Source organism: Hyalella azteca, unplaced genomic scaffold (assembly GCF_000764305.2).
Source record: "Hyalella azteca isolate HAZT.00-mixed unplaced genomic scaffold, Hazt_2.0.2 contig9850, whole genome shotgun sequence".
Classification (NCBI taxonomy): domain Eukaryota; kingdom Metazoa; phylum Arthropoda; class Malacostraca; order Amphipoda; family Hyalellidae; genus Hyalella; species Hyalella azteca.
Genome location: NW_025939909.1, coordinates 24,267 through 44,633, shown reverse-complemented (window position 1 = coordinate 44,633; position 20,367 = coordinate 24,267). Strand labels below are relative to the sequence as shown.

The following is a 20,367-nucleotide window of genomic DNA, read 5'->3' as shown; positions in this document are numbered from 1 at the left end:
GGAAATATTAAAACGCACATGGAGAACTCGAAATAATAGGTTTGTTTCAATTTTATTGACCACTCAATCGGTTCTTCCACAAAATATATAATGAAAGCGCATTTATAAAACACATGTTTGGTCAGAAGAAATGTTCGTGAGAGAAATGTAAGTTCCGCAGATACCAAGAAAAATATTTTAATTTAAGGTACATTAAGTATCCTACATTGAATCCCGAAGGATGACGTTTATTTGCATATGTCAAATGTGAATTAATTAAACTACCAAGATTTCCGGTAAATATGAGGTCAGTGAAAACTCCGGATAGCTGACAGTGCCGTTATTTTGCTTCTTGTAGTTTTATTTTACAAACAGTATGGTATGTGTTTGCCTTGATTGTTATTAAAGACAAATTCTCTTTTATTCAAAGAAAGAGACTTCCTAATGTCGAATATTTATAATTCTTTTATGGCACTACGGCTGACACCAGCTAGTACCGCTTACAGGCGACATTAGAGAATTTTCACGGCTCAATGTGCCTCGATCCCGCAACTTGCTATGCCGATCTTGGTGCTATCCTCCATTCAAACATAGCAGAGGCTAACAAAAGGATAACCACACGTAATGATACTTAATTTAATTTTAAACCTCAGAGCGAAAAGAGAACACATATATTAATCCTTCGACTATTGCAACAAAAACCTGGAACATAAAATCAACTTTATAAACATTATCTCGACAATTTAAACAGCAACAATTTACTCTAATGGGAAATCTTCTCATTTTCCTTTTACGGGAAATATCACTGGTAGAAATTTGGAAAATTGAAACAGTACGAACGATACATGTTGGACAAAATTTTTCACGGGTATTTGAAAAAAGTCATTTCAAATGTTCGCTGAAACGCGAGATACGTGTGATAGGTGCATAATTTCGTTGAAAGAAAATTTGTCGAAGTATCGACTGACCTATTTTAAGCAATGTATTGAAATATATTCGGTGATTTAAATTTATTTTCAATATCAATAGAGACTTTTTGCATAAAAAAAATTTTCCACAAAGTAACTTTTTCTTAAAATAAAAGGGAAAACTATTACTGTCACTGGCAGTAGTTAACGGAACAGAATTGTTAACCAGAAATGCGTCTTGAAAACCACCGAAAAAAAAAATTTTACCTCATTCAGCCGTTCTTACACGCATATTACACGAGTAAGGATTTTTTGCCATTCGTCATGCATTTTTCATGCATTCTTTCTGCATTTTGTTGAAATTTCCTTCATAGAATAAGAGACCAAAAATGAAATTCGACCAGAAAAAACTGCTTCAAAAATTTGGGTTTGATAAAGTTTGAAATCTGTGGCATCGTTGTCAGTCATATCTTTTCTAAATATAAATCATATTCAAAATAGAATTGCATAAATCTTTATAAGCTGTTCAAGTGGTTGGCATAAAATTACAACGATCACTATGAATGCAATTTTGAATAAAAATATTTATAAGTGCGATTTGTCGTACCTGATGGATTTGTGGAATCGATGTGTGTTTCAATAGTAGAATATCGCCCCAAGACAAAAAAAGTTCCCCCGCTCGTTAAAAATTGGTCCAGAAGTTGCATTTATTCAGTTTAAATGACTACAACATTGGTGCATAGATGAATCAAATTTGCAGAAGCGCATTCAAGATATTCTTATCAATACGAGGAGTTTTTCTCAATTAAAATTCTAGGCCTTTAGTTTCGAGCTAATTAATGATCTGTTTATTTGTTGAATTCCCTCTTCCCTAGAACTTTGAAATGATAACTTGTGGACAGTGTCGAAAATAACATTCGTTTCCTTATCTGAAAAGCGGGAAAAATTAAAATATTTCGCAGTGGGGAAACTTTGCAAGCTTCACATCCTCCTGAATCCCACAGTTGATACGAAATAAAAAAAAATCAATTAGTCCGCATAGTCTTCCAATTCATTGCATTCCAGTCAAATGACATCATTAATCGTGAGGCTACGCAGAGCAATGTGATTGTTAAGTAAAACATCTCTGTTGGTTCTAACGTGGTCAGAAACAAGCTTTGGCCACACATAGTTTTTCAATCAATTAAAATACATATCACATTAAATATCTGAATGTGGAAACACTAAACTAAAGGCATCTGATTCTAATTTGCAGATGGGTTTGCAATGAGGCCTTTAACTGATATGACTTTTTCAATATACGTATAAATCAGTGACTAAAACATTAAAAAAATACGAACACTGTGAAATATACACTAATGTACCTAACTCACCGATAAACTTTTGTAAGGTAGCCACAGTTGCTATGTATTTACACTATGCCGTTAGACACTCATAACTAATTAAGTTCAAGCAATAGATTGATACTGATATATGTAGGAGGTACTTAAAGCTCATATGGTCCAAACCTGTACTTTTTCGGCTATAATGCACCAGTTAGCGTGATCATAATACGACGAGATGATGTGCAAGTTTTGAACATATTTTTCGATAAGTTGATCTAACTCTCTGTCCTTGAAGACGTGATAATAACGATGCAGTGTTGGAGCGCCCCCACCTGTGTCTGACTGTAGGGAGTCCTGGGAAGTAGAGAGAGAATTATCCCCTGCTCCCCAACCATTCCTGGATACTTTTCTACCGTCCTCCCGCCAATCTATATCCAAGTCTAGTGATCCACTTCGAGTCAGGAACGGTGACCATCCCTTGACAGACCCTGTTGACGTACGGTCGCTTTGAGCCGAGTCCAAAGAACCTTGTGGCTTGAAAGTTTCTCTTCGCTTCGCCAAACGACGAGCGTTTGCCACTTGCAAGGCAACGGCTTCTTCTTCTCTCTGCTTTTGACGCTTTTGTGCTTCTTTGGCACACACTTGACACTCTGGTTTCTCCGAAGAACGTTTTTGAACTTCATTTTCTGTCTTAACTCTACGATTTTCTTGTCTTGATTCTGGAGCATTTTCTATTAAATTCACATCAGTTTTGGGTTGGACATTTTCTTTATCAAATGCTTCAAGATTCTGTGAACTCAGCTCCTTGGACTGTATCAAAGGTGTTGTGCTATCACTTTTATGTAACTTGAATTTATCTAGTGAATAGGCTCTAGGCCGTTGATCGCACGACTGTGAAATATGAGAAATTCCCACTGTGAGATTTTCCTGGCTGAGCTTTAATGGAAAAAGAGAGGCTAGACTAGAGAAGTTACCTTCATTTCTAGAAGTTTTATCAATCGTAGGATCCTTTGGGACTGAGGTTGCATTAGAGCTAGAAAATAAGTTTTGAAGTATTGATGGGAGTTCAAACGAGCTCTGCTTCTGAAAAGTATTATTAACCCTAGACTTACGATCTAGACAAACCCTACCTGATTCATTCACTACTGAATTATGCCTTTTAGGTTCCACCGCTGCCAGATCATCAATTTCTGGTCGAAAAATGACGTCATTTTTCACTGAACAAAAGGGCGGGGTAACTACTGATATTTTCGAAACATGGTCTTCCGGCGAGAATATTTCCATTGCTGGATCTAAGGTCGACGTCGGCTCTGGAACCGTTATCGGAATTGCGTTGATGGTGTTTCTTCTGGGTCCTGAAGCATTGATGCGGACCGAAGAGTAAGCACAACTGGTCGAGGAACTCCTGCCACTGATTGAGATCGGCGCTCTCCCGCTGCCAGGTATCGACAGAGGTATGGGACCTCTGCCTGAACCAACGATATTCAAACGCCCTTTTAACTGGGCGGCCCTCCTTCGCCTCGACTCTGACCGTGCAGAACCTGGAATATGATCCAGCAGCATTAGCTTACTGTGTCCTAAAAGCAGCAAATAAATTGGACTTTTCAGGTCTAAAGCAAGACATGAGACAAAGAAATGTTGGTAAAATAAGTTTTCAATTGATATGCATTTAAAAAGTTGGCTTGCATGTTTGAAGCCTACTAATAATGTCCCAGGAGTTTAATAGCATGGATACGTCTATTCAATATTCACTTCTCTATATAAGTATAATACGGAATGCCGGATGCCCACTAACAATTATGTGATTTTCAGCTCATTATAAAATTATTGTGCATGGGGGGTAACCAGTTTATGCGTAGTAAATTTATTTTGAAATATTTAGTTGCGATGCGATTTCAGAAAACTTTTATACCTTTTTTAATATAGTTCAACTCATGAAGCGTTTAAATTGACTGAAACGAAATACCAATTAAATTTAAAATAAAAATTGATATGAATAAGTGGCTATCCACAATGCAACTATTTACACAATATATTTCTATCTTAATCAACGTACTGAGTTGTCTAGTTGGCGAAGAAGCGGAAGATATTCTAGAGGAGCATTCTGAACTCAAACCTTCCAAAGACCTAAAATTTTTGTCAATTCCAACGGGCTTGTGACTTGAAGAACTTAGCGTGCTGAATGCCAAGGGATGCAGATTGTCTTTCCACTGAAGACCTTGAACAGTACGAAGCTCTACAGGTCTGTGCTCTGAAATACGAGGTGTGTTTCCCTGTTTCCCGTTGTACTCAGCAGCTTTCAAACTGCTGACATGCCCACTTGAAGAGCCTCTGAGTTGTGGAGAACTTGTCAGGGAGTGACTTTTGACAGATGGAGGAATCGATGAAGATAAAGCAGATCGGTGACCAAATTGGGAGTAGAGTTTTGTTTCGAGGGGAATTAATGATGATGATGGATGTAGGGAAGGCGCGCGGGACACCATAGGATGTTCTGAGTTGGAAACTTGAGGACTTCTGATAGGAGGAACTGGAAGTCCTCGAGGTTTTCTGGTAATGTTTCCTGTTGGAGTAAGCAGTTCAATTTCATTAATATGGAAATAATTGCTGAAAATCCTGTATCATAATTACTAACCAAATTTAAGTATTACTCGTTCGTGAATAATTTCATAAGCATAAACTTTAGAGATATATTGTGATGAAATTCAAAGATAGCCAACAATTTACTTTGCCCGTCAACTCAAATGACAGTTGGGAAAACCTGATGTACAGTATATGCTGATTTTGAATCTTTTTACCGCATTTTCTCATTTATGGAAAAAATACACTATTGTGCTCGCCATGTCCATCCGTCTGTCTGTCCGTCTGTCTATCGTTCCGTGACTTCACGTTTTCGTCGACGAGAAAATGCGCTCTCTGTCACTCACTGCAGTGAGTACTGAGTTATATTTTTTATTGTATTTAACAGCCCCTTACCACTGCTGCTGCCTGGAGTCTCTTCCCGAATTGTATCCATTTTGTGTACTGGCTCGACTAACGACATCTTCGGAGCATCTGCCGAGTGGAGGCTCGTCTCCAAAGCTTCTAATTCCAGTGCCTGATAAATCTGCATATTTCTTATTTTTTCTTCTTCCTCGCATCTTTTAATTTCCTTGTCCAATTCTTCGATGTCTTTTTCAGTCGGCCAGCCTCTTTCGATTACAGAACTTTCTGAGTGGGTACTTGGAGATGATGTTGAAGATGAAGACGAAGAAGAGTTGTCGCTATCCAAATCATCAGTTTCAGGATTAAATACTTCGAAGGTGAGATAGCGAGGCACTGTTTTCCTAACAATTTGTACATCTCGGTTTCCAGCCGTTGCAGGCTTACGAATGATCTCTACGTTCTCTCCTAGAAGCAGAGAAGATAGCTGTTTCGTGGAACTTGGATCTCTCTTTAAAATTGGGTTAAATTCATTATTATGAGAAAGTTTTACTGCGACATGTGGAACAGTGGCACCAGAGTTCAAGAATAAAGAGGAAGCGCTTGAACCATCAACAGAAGACGACTTTCCTCCGATGCCACTACTCTCCGGCTGACTTTTTGAATTAACTGTTAAAGCTGCTGACTCTTTCCGAACCACAGAAGTTCTATTCATTGTGTCACAACTACCTAAATGTAAGCTTTGTGTCACCAAGACAGATTTTCCACTATTCTGATGGGGAAGACATGTGATTTTTGTTGAAGAAAGTCCAGACGCATTGGTTGCACTCTTGACTACATCTTCGATGATGGCTTGGGAGGTCAAAGAATTTTGACGAAACAACTCTCTGTAAGTTTCTGACGTTGGTGGAGAGGGTTTAGTAAAAAAGAATTCAGCTTTCTCTAACGAAGGTTTCTGGCAGATCACAGATACGTTAGAAACATGCAACGATTTTTCAGCTGAAGGCGGACTTATTTTTTTAACATCCAAAGATGAACATCCAGGTAACACAGAAGAAAATGTAGAAGGCACTCCCAATGGAAGTTTTGGAGTTATTTTTGGTCCAAGAAAGCGCCCAGGAGGAAAATATCTAGATGGGCCGCCGGCACAAGCAGTTGCACCTGGAGACTTAGGAGACTTAGGAGATTTCGGAGATTTGGGCGACAGCGGATTTTCATTGCCCTCAGACGATTCAGAAGATAAAGAACGATTCCTCTCATTGATGCTGACCGGAGTGGGCTGACCAGGTTTTGGAACGAAAATTACTGACACGCAACTATCTTCAGAGTCAATGCTCGTGTCACTTTGAAAACTGTTTTCTTTAGAGCTATCAGAACCATCTTCTCTTGATGATTTCCTTTCTCCTGGTTCAAAAACACCAGACTTTTTGTCATCAAAACTATTTCTTCTGCTTTCGTCATATTCCGTGCTTCCACTGCTGCGTCTCAACAATTTTTGAATGATGTTGCATTCTCTGACGGTTTCAGCTGTGGCTTCCGAGGCTTCACATTCAGTTGTTTTGCCATCTTTTTTTAATCCTTTGCCAAGCATGAGCTCACTTCTCCACGATTGCAGCAGTTTTACAATACCATTTTTAAGTGAATCTGGTCGTTCCTTTTCGAAACGATCTAAGCTTGCTGTTCTTAATTTCTCAAAGCTTTCACGAATGACTTGAAATCTTTTCACTTGTGCCTTAAAAAGAATATCTTTCAAAGATTCGTGTTTCTGTTCCTTATTTCCATAAATCAAGTCTTCGTTCAAGGAGCTTTGTTTCTGAATGCTTTGTTTTATCTTCTCTTTTTCCATGAACCGGTCTGGATAGATAAATTCATCATTTAATGAACTTTGCTTTATTATCCCTAACCCTTTCGGAATACTTAAATAATCTTTGTTATCTTCAACGACATCTTCAGAAACTGTTCTAATGGGCTCGGTAACTTTCTCGGGCTTGCTTATTTCGATAAGTATATGAGTTTCTAATTCACATTCGTTGATAGACGTTTTCTGCTTAGTTAGTGTTGGTCGTTTTCTTGAAGTCGCAAGAGGAGCTTCAATTTCAAGTCCGCTGTCAATGCTGTGCAAGGCGGCGTACTTCGGTGAGTCCATAACAGAAGCTTCTCTAACATTTTCTGAACTGAGTGAATCTTTAGTATGAAAACTGTCGATACTAGCTGCACTCACTCCGCTCGCCGATAGAGGAGACGACAATGATAAACATGAAGAACTTGACTTTGATCTAATAACATTCGACAGGCTGTCAACTGACGTCAAGCAGTCCGATGAGCTGCCGAAACCTACCTCGGAATTTTGTCTTGGAGGTGTTGTTTTTACCAAATCTGTCAAACTCCTGGATTTTACATCTTTGAGTTGATCATAATTAGCGTATGAAAACCCGCTATGTACAGCAGGAGAAGGTGGGATGTCTAGCATAGCCGGGTCCTCCGGTTCAAGGTGACGGAGTTCGATTGGAACATCATCCAAGTTTTCTTGAGAATCTGTAGAACCTCCTCGCCGAAATGGCATTCTTTTTCGGTTGCTTCCACTGCTGCCATTCGTCCAATCCTCCGATCGAAACCCGTTTCCTGGCAGGAACCAAGATCTCCCCGAAGAACTCGAACCAGATGAACCTCGTCGACCGCTCGTCAGTTTCTGCGGTTCAAGAAAGAGGATTGAACATTTTGGTAAATTAAAATGCATGTATTTTTGGACTCAATAAATAAATATTTGAGGTCAATTGTCATCGTTAATCTTTATTCATTGGTTTGTCGAGATTATAAAATAATGTTTGAAGATTACAAAGAGAGATAAGTAGGATGCAGATCTGAAGTGCAAATACTGACTCATTAATCTATAGGCATAGCTAAACAAAGAAACGAGACTAACAAGAATAACGATCAGGAAGTACACTATTAACAATAAATTATTATTAGATGACAGAATTTGCTTGTTTATACACGATCAATTAATGACCAGAGAATTCGTTGATTTAAATTATCAGAGATTGTTCCACTCTCATGTACTTTAAATAAACTAATTCTCTGGGGCCATACTTTCAAAACTCGCAAAGTGAACGTAAGTACTTACGCACAATTTTCTTGTCTATGATAGGTGGATTTTGCTCGAAAGGCCGTCAATGATTGGCTGATGAACTTACGATCTCTTGACTTTTTTTGAAAGTATGGGCCCTGGTCATTAATTGCACGTGTATATTAATAATAATTACATATTTTCAACATCGAAGTTTGGCGGTTGAAATATTTTCTGCACATAAGAAGTAATTGCGAGAGAAAGTTCTTTACGTGTCCGGCATTTCGGGAATCTGAGAGTCTGATTCGGGGTTTATGACGCGTTTTCTTTTATCTTCAAGGCTGTTTCGGTAATAATCTCTTGTTTGTGAACCTTTTTAAGGAGGAAGATCTCAAAAACAAAATTATTTCTGCAAGAGAATAAACGAGATTGGTGCGATAAAATAAATATTAAATTCATTTTTGTAAGGCTAACAGCGATAAAATGTTATAACATGAATAAAGGGGATTACAGGCGAAGGTGACAGAGCACTTTTCTCGCTCCTGATTTATATTATTCGATATTCCTTATGTTTATGAGTGGCAATACATATTTACCGATTTTTGTCGTTAGCGAAACATCGTGTACTGAATAACGAATGTCGAATTTCAATATGTTGTGATTCAGTATAAGATGTAATTCGGTTATTGTTCAAGAATGTAGTCATGGTGCTTACTTTTTATCTAGAAAAGGAATTGCAGACCTTATGCAGGATGAACTCGAACCCATACAATCAAATTAATATCGGAACAAGCACAAAATGTTTTTAGAAAATATTGCTAAAATTCAGCTGAGATTGAGATCTTGACAGGAATCAAAAACATCAAGCCACAGCAAAAAGGAGTATTCGTGTATTAATCATTTCAAGGTCAGATAGCGATCAAAAAATAATGCATACTTTTTAATCCGGTGTAACAGGTTTTCACACGTAAAAAATCTCATGTTGGGCATCTCGGTCCAATATATACCGCTGTCGGACCTTGCTTGGAAGTTGGGGATATAGAGATAAAAAAATGCCATTGTGAGGAGATACTAAAGATCAAAAATCACAATAAGATTAAACTGAGGGAGCGAATTCGAGGCTTGCATTCACACCAATAGGAAGAATAAAACAACAGCAACGGACCGAATTGGAAGGCGAATAATTTTTGGGGTCAAAAGCCAACAACATGAACCTGTTTTCCGGCAGAGGACGAGGAGGAGTCACTGTAGCAGCACGTCAGTGGGTCTACCTGTAGGGCTCTCCTGACGAAGCTGTAGCACGACTCGTTGGGGCTGCTAAGGTCTGACGAGCTGTGCGACGAAGACAGACCACCAGGACATGCCACTTCACACGAGAGCAGCCGACTTCTAGACCCGCATGATGGGCACGGGTCGGATGCCCCTGGATCGTCTGTAGTCGTCGGAGGACTCGAACTTGTTTCTCCAGCATGAAGTGATCCTCGAGGTTTTTTTACCGGGAAGTTAGTCATCGGGATAATGGCTCCACAGTCCCGACACATGGAGGCTCCGGAGCTGCACGAGGTGCAAGGGAGGTTTGATGGACCTGCCGAACTGCAGCTCTTAGTAGGACGCTTCTTCGCTGAGCGCCGTGGTCTTTGTCTGTAAAACGATTAGAGTTTAGTCTATGGAGCGCATTTGCCAATACTTTTGGCAAACGAAGAAAATATATATTCCAAATCTGATTATAGTTATAATCCAAATCTGATCATTATCGATCTACCATAATTTTCAAACAGGTGGTTTTTGGAATTGCTCTAAACGCTCACATCACCTGACGTGCTGTCGTCCTCGTCGGTGGTGGTGAGGCCGGCGCTGGTGTGGTCGCTGGGGTCGGGACCCGACGAAGGCTTGTCGTCACTGGACGAGAGATGGTCGGGACGCCGCCACGGAACCAACACGTCTTGTGACTCGAACTATGCCATTGAAAACGATTACATTCTGACATGTAGAACTTGTGAAAAGTTGGTATCTTTTTAAGCGTATTACACAGCATAATGATGTTGAGTTCAACCGGTAGAGTCGCAACACTGCAGGAATTAGTGGGGTTAATAGTGAGACTATATTCGTTATATAGGATATTAATGAGAATATTAAGAAATTATTACATAGGCTTTGTTTCTTAATTTCATCAGAAGGTTGTTGCATCGACTCCAAATATTTAATTATATCGCATGGACCCTAAAATGAAAGCAAAGAAAATGACACCGCGAGTTAATTTAACAATTTTTTTTGTACCGCATTGTGTAATAAACGGCTTTGATTATAAAAAAAACATCAGTTCAAAAAAAAATTCTGCGCCCTCACTAGCTGCTTCAATTTTTTTATAGGAAATTAGTTTTCTGTTTAAAAAATACGCTGAAACTGAAACTCGATTCCACTGTTGGATTACGCTTATAAATAACGCAAAAAAAATAAAACACAACTCCAATATGCAAAGCATTGCGCTAACCTTCCTATGTTTCTGCTCCATGGCCCACACTCTAACCTTCCTATGCTTCTGCTCCATGGCCCACACGCTGATCATAAGTCTGCCGCCGATCCTAAGTATCCTGGCGAGTTCCCTTATAGCGCGCACTCGGCGCTCGGTGGTCGCGAAGTGATGGATGACTGCGATGCTGAGAGCCGCGTCCAAGCTCTCGTCTGTTTCTGCTCCATGGCCCACACACTGCTCCATGGCACCCACACTAACCTTCCTATGTTTCTGCTCCCTGGCCCACACACTAACCTTCCTATGTTTTTGCTCCATGGCCCACACGCTGATCATGAGTCGGCCGCCGATCCTAAGTATCCTGGCGAGTTCTCTTATAGCGCGCACTCGGCGCTCGGTGGTCGCGAAGTGATGGATGACTGCGATGCTGAGAGCCGCGTCCAAGCTCTCGTCTCGCAGTGGCAGACACAGGTTGTCGGCCATCAGCAGCTGCTTCATGAAATTGTCATTGGCATTCCGAAAATTTATAGTTTTATATACTTAGTTAGTTTTATTTTTTTTATTTTATATTAGTTTTATTTATTAGTTTATTATATTATGTTAATATAGTTAGTTTTATATAGTCCGGCAGTTTTATTTCATTAATAGCTGCCAGAGGGATGATGAATGATTAGTAAGAAACAGCAGTAGACTGTAAGATATGATTTCTGCTAACGAGTTGGGCTTGGTTTTTAATAAACTTTATTAATTGATTAAGATTAATTGTACCTCTGTTCATTAAATAAATAAATTTAAATAAAAAATAAATAAAATAAATTTCCCCCTTTAGGCTTCAATTATTGCACAACAATATAAATACTATTTTTAACAGTTAGTAAATAGACACATTTACAAAGTTCTTAAATAAATAAATTGTGGTTGTGTAAAGAATTCTGATAAAGAAATTACATCTGTTAATCATGAAAATTAACAGAAGCATTCCACACTATTAGTTTGAATTAGTTTACATTGATAGACACTATTAGTTAGAATTCAATATTCATTAATTCAATGCTGACTTATTCCATAGTAAGCAAATGATGCTAGTGAAATATATCTTAAACATTATCATCAACATTGCGTACGAGAACATCAAACAAATGTATATTAATAATTAAGGACCTGCTGGTAATCTCCATTCTTTGTTCGCACAATATTTAACTTTGTCAATAAAATATGTTAATAAAAAATATTAACATATTTTTTATTCACAATAAAAAATTCTAAAAATAATAGTGGCATTATAGCAGAAGACAAACGGATCCTATAGTGAATGCCCAGCACCCATATGAGCAGGTGAATTTCGCCGACTACAAACGCGGTATATGATAATAGTAGATAACTAGTGTATATTGACGATGTTTTACAAAACACTTAGAGTTTATTTTGATATCACAGTCACGTTAGCAGGACTAACCTAGGTAATGAATGCTTAACTAAAAGGAATCTTTCTCAATTCTAAACGAGTTATAAACTTCCTATGATTTTCTTATACTGCAAGGTAAATCAAACCTGAAAGTTGTTCTGTCGCGCAGTTTTAGCGACACTGGCACATCGGTCGAGCCCCAACTTGAAAATTTGCTTGTTTGCTGCCAGATACTTGCCGGTGCCACAGCCTGGGGCGATAGATCAGGATCAATGAATTTAGTTCACTAGGCGAGTGTTTAGTAGACCTGACGCACTAATATCACGGTTTTTAGTTATTATGAGCCAGAAAAATTAAAAGAAAATTTCTAAATGTAAAAATATAACCAGATTAGCACGTTTTCCAATAAACTATTGATCAAATTTCATTCTTGAATAGAACTAATAGCGATTTTTTATATTTGTATTAATGATATTATAATCATTTATTATGAGAACATGATTATCAATAAATACGTTATACTTTTTTGTAATATGATTTCCCACCAAAACACGAAATGAATGATGGAGATATTCAAGGTCTTAAAATGTGAAGCGAAAGCTTTTGCAGAGGTATCAGTTTCATTTATGATATTTTGCTCTATAAAAAAACGTGTCTCGACAGCACCAATAGTGATGCATCCTAGACTAAACTCCACCTCTTAATCGTTAAAAAATACACATAATTACCCTCAGTTAACTACTACTTTGACATTTAATGCACTTACCGACATCAGCGACCAGAGACCCTGGCTCGAGATCCTCCAGAAACTTGGTGACCTTAGGCCAGGCTCTGGCCTGGTCGGTGCCGAAGTGCCAGGAAATTTGGTCATAGACATCGTGGACGTAGGCCTTCTCCAGCGCCACCGACCGTGCCTCGCGCTCCCGACGACTTTCTTCCGGAGTCATTTTCCGGATACGGGTTATCCGGAGACGGGTTTTCCGGATAAGGGTTTTCCGGACACGGGTTTTCCGGATAAGGGTTTTCCGGACACGGGTTTTCCGGATAAGGGTTTTCCGGACACGGGTTTTTCGGATAAGGGTTTTCCGGACACGGGTTTTCCGGATACGGGTTTGCCGGACACGGGTTTGCCGGACACGGGTTTTCCGGACGCGGGTTTTCCGGACACGGGTTTTCTCGCTTCCAATTCTGGTGTGGCCTCGGAAATAAGACCATACGGCTTCGAAACGATGTCAATAGAGATTGTCAACAGATAATGATTTACGTTACTTTATTTTCAAACCAGAAGTTTACCGAGTTAAGAGGCTCCAGCCGCATGAAGTCGTGACGCAGAGACAATAGTGCAGAAATATTCGCTGGATCATTTACAGTTGTACGTCATTTTATTAAATCGGGGCCAAGAATCATATATTGAAAGTTTTATTGGCCGGATTAATAATTTCCAATACATTACGCAGTACCAACACCAAATTCTAAAATTATCCAATTATCTAAAATTATTTCGTTTACAGTTTTTTCTCTAACAAATATTTTGCTATAGCACATACATAGGAAGCCATATCTTTCCTCGCACAAGTCAATACACTAAAGACCTTATCAATAGGCTCATGAATATCAGGATCCGTTGGCTTCAATTCTGTAGAAGCGGAAAGAAGTAACGGGTAACATCCATCAGCCATATTGGGCTCGCGAAGAGTCTCATTCGTATTGCTGGGCTGCGGACAGAGAGGGGGCAAGCAAATAAAAACGACAGAACATTTCTTGAGATCTTGTTCCCTGTTCTGATGTAAATTGGTATCATCCCTGCCTTTATACCATCCGCTGTGTTTCTAGTATTCATTAAATGAGTCGTTCAGTTTCTTGCTTATTTCTTATGAATTTCATGTCTCACTCGGATGGTTAGCTACTGATTTAGTTGAAAGACGTAGTTTTAGAAATCCTCGATAAACTTCAATGTCCGTAAACAGTTCGAAAAGCCGGTAGGTTACATTCCTGAGACAAAGTTAATAATGAAGCAATCCTTGCATCTATGGAAGATGAAAAATATCGTGTATATTGATTTGACGCATGTTTCTTCAGCAACTGAGATCATCTATGATTGAGCGAAATTAAGTATTCATTACACTGTACAGTATAATTTGATGCCAAAATATGACTGAATATCGTTCGAGGACTTGCATGCTCTCAGATATATGAATATTACATTAGACATCACTTTTAATGTTCAAATCAACAACGGATGTAACCAACCAGGTTCTTCGCCCCGAGCTTGTTGTGTAATTAATCCAAAATCTGAAATCGAAGATAGACGATTTCACTTGATGGAGCTACTGAGCCCGTCGCGAACATATCGAAAAATTGCACACTCGTTGTCTGTTGGGAAATTCAAAGATATTCACGCAATGCTAGCAAATGTTTATACGGCGATTCTGAAAACTGTAACAGATAATCAAAGAAAAAGTTATAATTTTGAATAAAGTAAATTACAATAGATTTGATTTTAAGTTAATTTCAGTAACCGTTGATTGCGAACATTTTTTCACAATAACTTTCTAAAAAAGTCGCATATATTCTTCAAAATTCCTCTCAAAAATATTACTAATTACCAGAGTGAAGAGAATTGCATTAGAACTTGTTATAAATGCTCACCTGTCAGAAAAGCAGTTATATTACATCATTCCTAACATGAATGGGAACTTAGATTTCTTGTAAAGCTTGTAGTAAATAATCGAAAAACAAAAAGTTAAATTTTTTCTAGACAAAATAGATTCATGAAGTTTTAATGCTAATCAAACGAAACATTTCGAGCAAGATTGTGCCAGTAGTGCAGTTGTAAGTCCTCAATTTTTGGGCAGCAAAGATTTATGTGTGTAGACTGCATTGCTGCGTGGCTTTAGGTTATTGACACATGTCAATAATAATATTATTATTCAATATTATATAGCTTCAATATAGATTCAATAGTCAAGTTGCTGGCACTGGAAGTATGTTGCTCAAAGGAAGTTAAAACTTACGAAACTGAATTTTACAAGAACAATGCTGCGTACCTAGACAATTATTTATTAATTAAAACTACCGAAATTTAAAAACTTTAATTCGCCAGTAACTCAAGTTGAGCAATATTCGTCGAGAGCTTCACAGTGCGAGCCGTTTAGGGCATCTGTGTATCGCATTTAATTTTTTCGTGTCACTTTCGTGTAAAGTTTATGCGTCACTAGCATTAAGCCCATAACGTCATCGACGTCTTGCATGGGGTCGAGGCAGCACTATACGTCATCGATCTCTTATGCTGGCCTGGCAGATCGTGGTCGCGAGAGAAGCTCTGACTGTAAATTAAGCAGAGACAGGATCGAGTTTCACGTCATTTCAAGAGGATGGACTGTGAGCCTTGCTTCCACACGCCCCTCTGTCAGAGAACCTGGAGCCATCATAACGTTGATGAACTCTCACGGCTTTACATCATACTTCTGATGCAAATCTATCGGCATAACATTGATGTAAATCAGACAGCCTGTCATGTCAACGAATCTTGATAAATAAACAAGTCATATACGTTTTACCTATTAATGATTTTCTTCATGTACATTGATGAAAATGTTGCACAAATATTTTCTATTTAATAATATAGCATGTCATACGATTTAATGAATATTTTGAAAGTAACAGAGTAAAACATTATTCTGTTAATAGCTTAATTACTGAATAGCATGGGTATAGTAATGCAAAGCCAGCATTGATGTTTTCATCCTGAAAATTAATCAATTCAGAACTGTTTCATCAGTAATATTTGTAATATAAATCGCCAGAATTACTACAAACACTATATACAGTTGGAGACATTTTTGCCGCATGCTTTGCGACCAGATTTTTTTCTACTAATTCAATTCAAGGATATGGAACAGTTTATTAACTATATAAATTATTTTTAAGGAGTCCAACTATTTTAACTGCCAATTTTTGCAACACCCGATGGAAGCCTAGGTGTTAGAATTATCGGGAATTTTAAATGAATAAATCTAAGGACGTGCAATTAATTTTTGGTGATCAATGTTGAATGATGAGTTTGAAAGAGGTGCTTGAGTTGCACCGAAACCCAAATAATCAACACCACTATTGAACTAAAAGGAATTTTATGGTTTTTACACTGAACAAAGATTTCGATCGGGCATGCCGACAACCTAAATCTTGAAAATCCGCCAGCACATCAATTTGTTACTGCTAAGAAAATGAGGCTATATACAATCTTCGCTCACGCAAGTTTTTCAAAGTTCATCTAGAAAAATTCCTTGAAAACGCCGGAGCCAATGAATCAATAGATTTTTCTATTAATTACCTGATAGCCTGAGTTAACTACATCAAGTTATATGCTATAAAATTGTTGAAGTTTTTTCGTGTAAACTCTACCCTCGTTCAGATGAAGGATCACCATGAGAGGGCGAATGCTTGGGTACTGAAACTTCTTCTTTGAATTCCGTAGATTGAGTATTACAGCGTTTCCTAACGACAGATCGTGATAATCGGGCTCATTTATACCAGCCTGCCATCATTTTTTTAAAACCATTTTAACTTCATTACCTATCAGGAAGTGATAAATAACATCCATAGAAAGACAATTAGTACTTGAAGTTAAACAATTGCAGCAACGTACGTTCAAACTGATAATGAACTATGCTAATATTTATTACTTTCGATAATTTATAAGAAATATTTGTTACATAGCAGTGCCATTAATGATGTCATAGGATGATCGCTGCATGAGTATCGACTTCTGATCATTAGAAGTTTTCGGATAATTCAGCAACCGAGCAAGTGTACGAGATATTCCTTATATTCAATATCAACTTGACAAGTGACCTGCCGTCTCAGTGCCATTGTATCGAGATAAAAAAAGTCCATGTCCAATCGCCGGCGTGTCAGTAAATCTAGACATTTTGATCTAACTCAACGGTCAATTAGAACTTCGAATTTTGGTATCGGAATCAACATTCTCTTGATCATTAGTGCAAGTGATAATCTTCATGTCCCAAAATCAGTCGTTAGATCAATACTTTTCGATTATTTCAGGGTCTGTGTCCAGCCTTAAAAGTCAGTGCACAGCTTTATTAGTCAGTGTCCGGCATTACAAGTCAGTATTCAGCTGCATGAGTCTGTTTTATAGAATCTCAGAGTCAACGACCCAAAGCCAATTAAAGAAGGCAGACAGACAGGCGACTGTGAGATTGGGTTCAGTTGTTGTCTGCGACCAAAAACTGCAGCTGTCGCCTGTGTGGGCGGGGGAGGGGGGTTGCCGCCTGTCGCATTCGGCAAGCATTCGTCTGTCGTCTTTTTTTGCTTATGATATTTCTTGCATAAAAAAAATGTTTGTTCTATCAGTTTATGAATCCGTTTTTATTTTAAGCAAAATACACACATCCTTTAAAACTGTGAGCAACTGGTTGGGGTTTCAAGTTTCATGGCTTTATAAATTCTAAATAAAAATTTAAAGTTATTTAGAAAGAAAAATTTATCGAAGTAATGAGGCTTCAGGTCTAAATTGCGGAATTAGTATTTGGCGTACCATCCTAAGTCTATATTATATTGAAAAAAAAAAGATAGCAAAGGAATCATGAACCAATTTATGTACCTAATCATAATAACTGACTTGATAATCATGATGACGTCAGTTGTGGAAAAGAAACTACCTTGTAAATCAGAAAGAACTAGGATATGGCTGAATAAATTATTCCGGTGCAACGATATTAATATTGAAATCTACATTTTATCCATGGATAAAATTTTTTTATTATAACCTTGACATAGAAAATATATTTACACTATATATAAGATATATAGATTACGTACGATATATACGCATTCAAATACTTTTTATTTTTGCAGCATAACAGCATCAGCAAGCGACCTTGCATCTTAGCAGTTGTGTACAAGTATTCAACTGACTTAGAATGTTACCATTTGGATTCACTAGAAATAATTTCAACTCGGAAGAAAACAATTAAGCTACCTCACAGAAACTAGCAAATTTCAATTACATTATTTCTGGTATTCATCATCCTTCCAAAACTCATCCGAACACATGGTTAGTTTTTGTGCGAGAGAAAATAATATCAATAAAACTTTGCTCAATTTCAATGGAAATTTGTTTTAGAAAATAGAAATAAATAAATCATTTGTGAGAAAAATTAATTTCGTAAAGAAATAATAAATAAAAATAAATCCTTTAGAAAAAAATGAATCATTTGCAAGATAAATGAATTTCGTAAAGAAATAATAAATAAAATTAAATCCTATCTCGTATTACAAACGAACAAATCTCATAACTAAAATGCATGCGTGCTTTGCTTCCTAGTTTATTGACCTCAGCCCACAGACGCCGCCATTATTTAAATTCAAGTCAATAAAGACTTATTGACGAGAAATAAATACTTAAATAATAAAGGCGCTACTTCAACATCAAACACTAAAAAAATTACTGTTACTAAAAAAATCGAATAGAGAAAGGTACACGAGACCTTTTAAAAGGTACACGAGACCTTTTTAAAGGTACACGAGACTTATTTGAAGATAAATATTACAGCACTGAACGTATATGCTGGTCAGTACACTAACATATACAAGTGTTTCCTCTTGATTTATTGCGGTCTGCAGCTGTTCAACAACCAACAGTTGAATTTCAAAGTCCGTGCTCTTTAATTACTGCATAATTTAAAAATATTTGTTCAAATGAATTAATGAAACTGTTGAGACTTTGCACGCTTTGCGTTATCGTTCGAGGGAAAATTTTCAAAGCTATGATTATCATGGCAAATCAATGCAAAAAAAAAAATAAAAAAAATTGTCGTAATGTTCATATATGCATGATAAATAAACAACATTCGTTGATTTATTTACCTGACTTTCCATGCTTACCATAAATTAATATGTATCCGATGACATGAACAACAAAGGCTTTAATTTACTCATCCAGCAAACAGAATTAGGTCCAAAGACACGTTCATTATAATCGCTTATTTTGCTTATCATTATCGCTCACGAATATATACTTCACAATTATAATCATTAAAGTGCGCCAGCTGTATGATGGTTATACAGAAACATTATTTTGTGTATGAAGTGTGAAGCCTCCAACTTAATCAAAAGTTAACTTTGTGTTAAAGTAACTTATTTGTGTAGCAAACATAATGATACATTTCCTGTTGTATGAATTAATAGCAGTTGTTTGATGTTCAAAGTTTCGAACTGAACACAAATCACCAGTCCACGTGGTGTTGCAAGGCTTTACTTACTAACTACACAATCAGGCGACGAAACGTTTATTCATTCTAAATAATTTCGTGATGTTTCAAATTTCTATTCATCATTCAATTTCGTTACTATTTTTATGGCAAAATTGGCCGACAGATTCAAAAATAAATAAGAAATAAAATATAAAACTCAGTAAATTTCATCGTTCAAGTCAATCGCATCAACTTTTCTTCTAATTAAAACAAAGAGTTTCGAAGCTAAATTTGGATTAATGAATTTCATTAAATTCAGCAGGCTTCCAGATTATGGAAAAGATACCAAAAGCTTAATTCAGAAATCGCAACTTAACTGAGCTTAATTTAACATTTTAAATGAAACGCCAGACGCACAGCACAGCCTATAGCGTCATGGATGTTACTGGCGAAAAATTGCAAGGCAATCTTGCACGCCATCGCAGTATCGAAAAAAATGAGTTGTTCTAGAAAAAACACATCTATTTATTTCTCAACTGAATAAGCAGGATTGATTCAATAGTCAAGTAAGTGCAAATTATCCATCAGAAAAATTTCTAATCATGCTAAAATGAATAGTTTTGCTCTACTTTTCAAATAAAGCAAAGCCTGCACATCATTCCGTGCATGGTGGATTTATGGCTACATGTAGCATCAAAACGTAAAAAAGATAGCCCCGCTAAACAGCATTCATTTATTAAAACTAACGAGCTCCACGTAATGATCGTCACATTAAAGAATATTTATCGTATGCCCTAGTTATAAACATCATTAAATAAGTCCCTTCAAGGCATGAGTTCAACAATATTTACTGGCACGAAAAAAGTAGGTTTTATTTGCCACATGAATCACCTTGATCAATTGTGTTCTCCGAACAAATGCAATAATTCACACAACGGACAAAGGCATAACGTTTCTACACGTAGGACCTTGTTGGTGCATAGCTTAGAGACGCCACGAGCAATTCAACCACTCTCACCGACGTCTCGTGTCACACTGACTCTCGGTTGTACCTGAGCTCTACACAGCTATTGATTTTAC

General features: G+C 37.4%; 2 protein-coding genes across 2 annotated transcripts; both read right to left on the bottom strand.

The window, feature by feature from the left end:
- Positions 1–1,038: 1,038 nt before the first annotated feature.
- On the bottom strand, positions 1,039–13,020 carry LOC108671410. The gene is made up of 8 exons (XM_018158956.2): positions 12,840–13,020; positions 12,220–12,323; positions 10,966–11,157; positions 10,017–10,153; positions 9,470–9,839; positions 5,186–7,820; positions 4,269–4,772; positions 1,039–3,753 (listed from the first exon to the last, which is right to left on the bottom strand). Exons 1-8 carry the CDS (start codon positions 13,018–13,020, stop codon positions 2,381–2,383), a joined length of 5,496 nt encoding a protein of 1,831 aa, XP_018014445.1. The 3' UTR covers positions 1,039–2,380.
- A 14-nt stretch (positions 13,021–13,034) lies between these two features.
- Positions 13,035–13,752, bottom strand: LOC108671409 (salivary glue protein Sgs-3-like). Its single transcript, XM_018158955.1, has 2 exons — positions 13,666–13,752; positions 13,035–13,292 (listed from the first exon to the last, which is right to left on the bottom strand). Exons 1-2 carry the CDS (start codon positions 13,750–13,752, stop codon positions 13,035–13,037), a joined length of 345 nt encoding a protein of 114 aa, XP_018014444.1.
- Between the last annotated feature and the right edge of the window lie 6,615 nt (positions 13,753–20,367).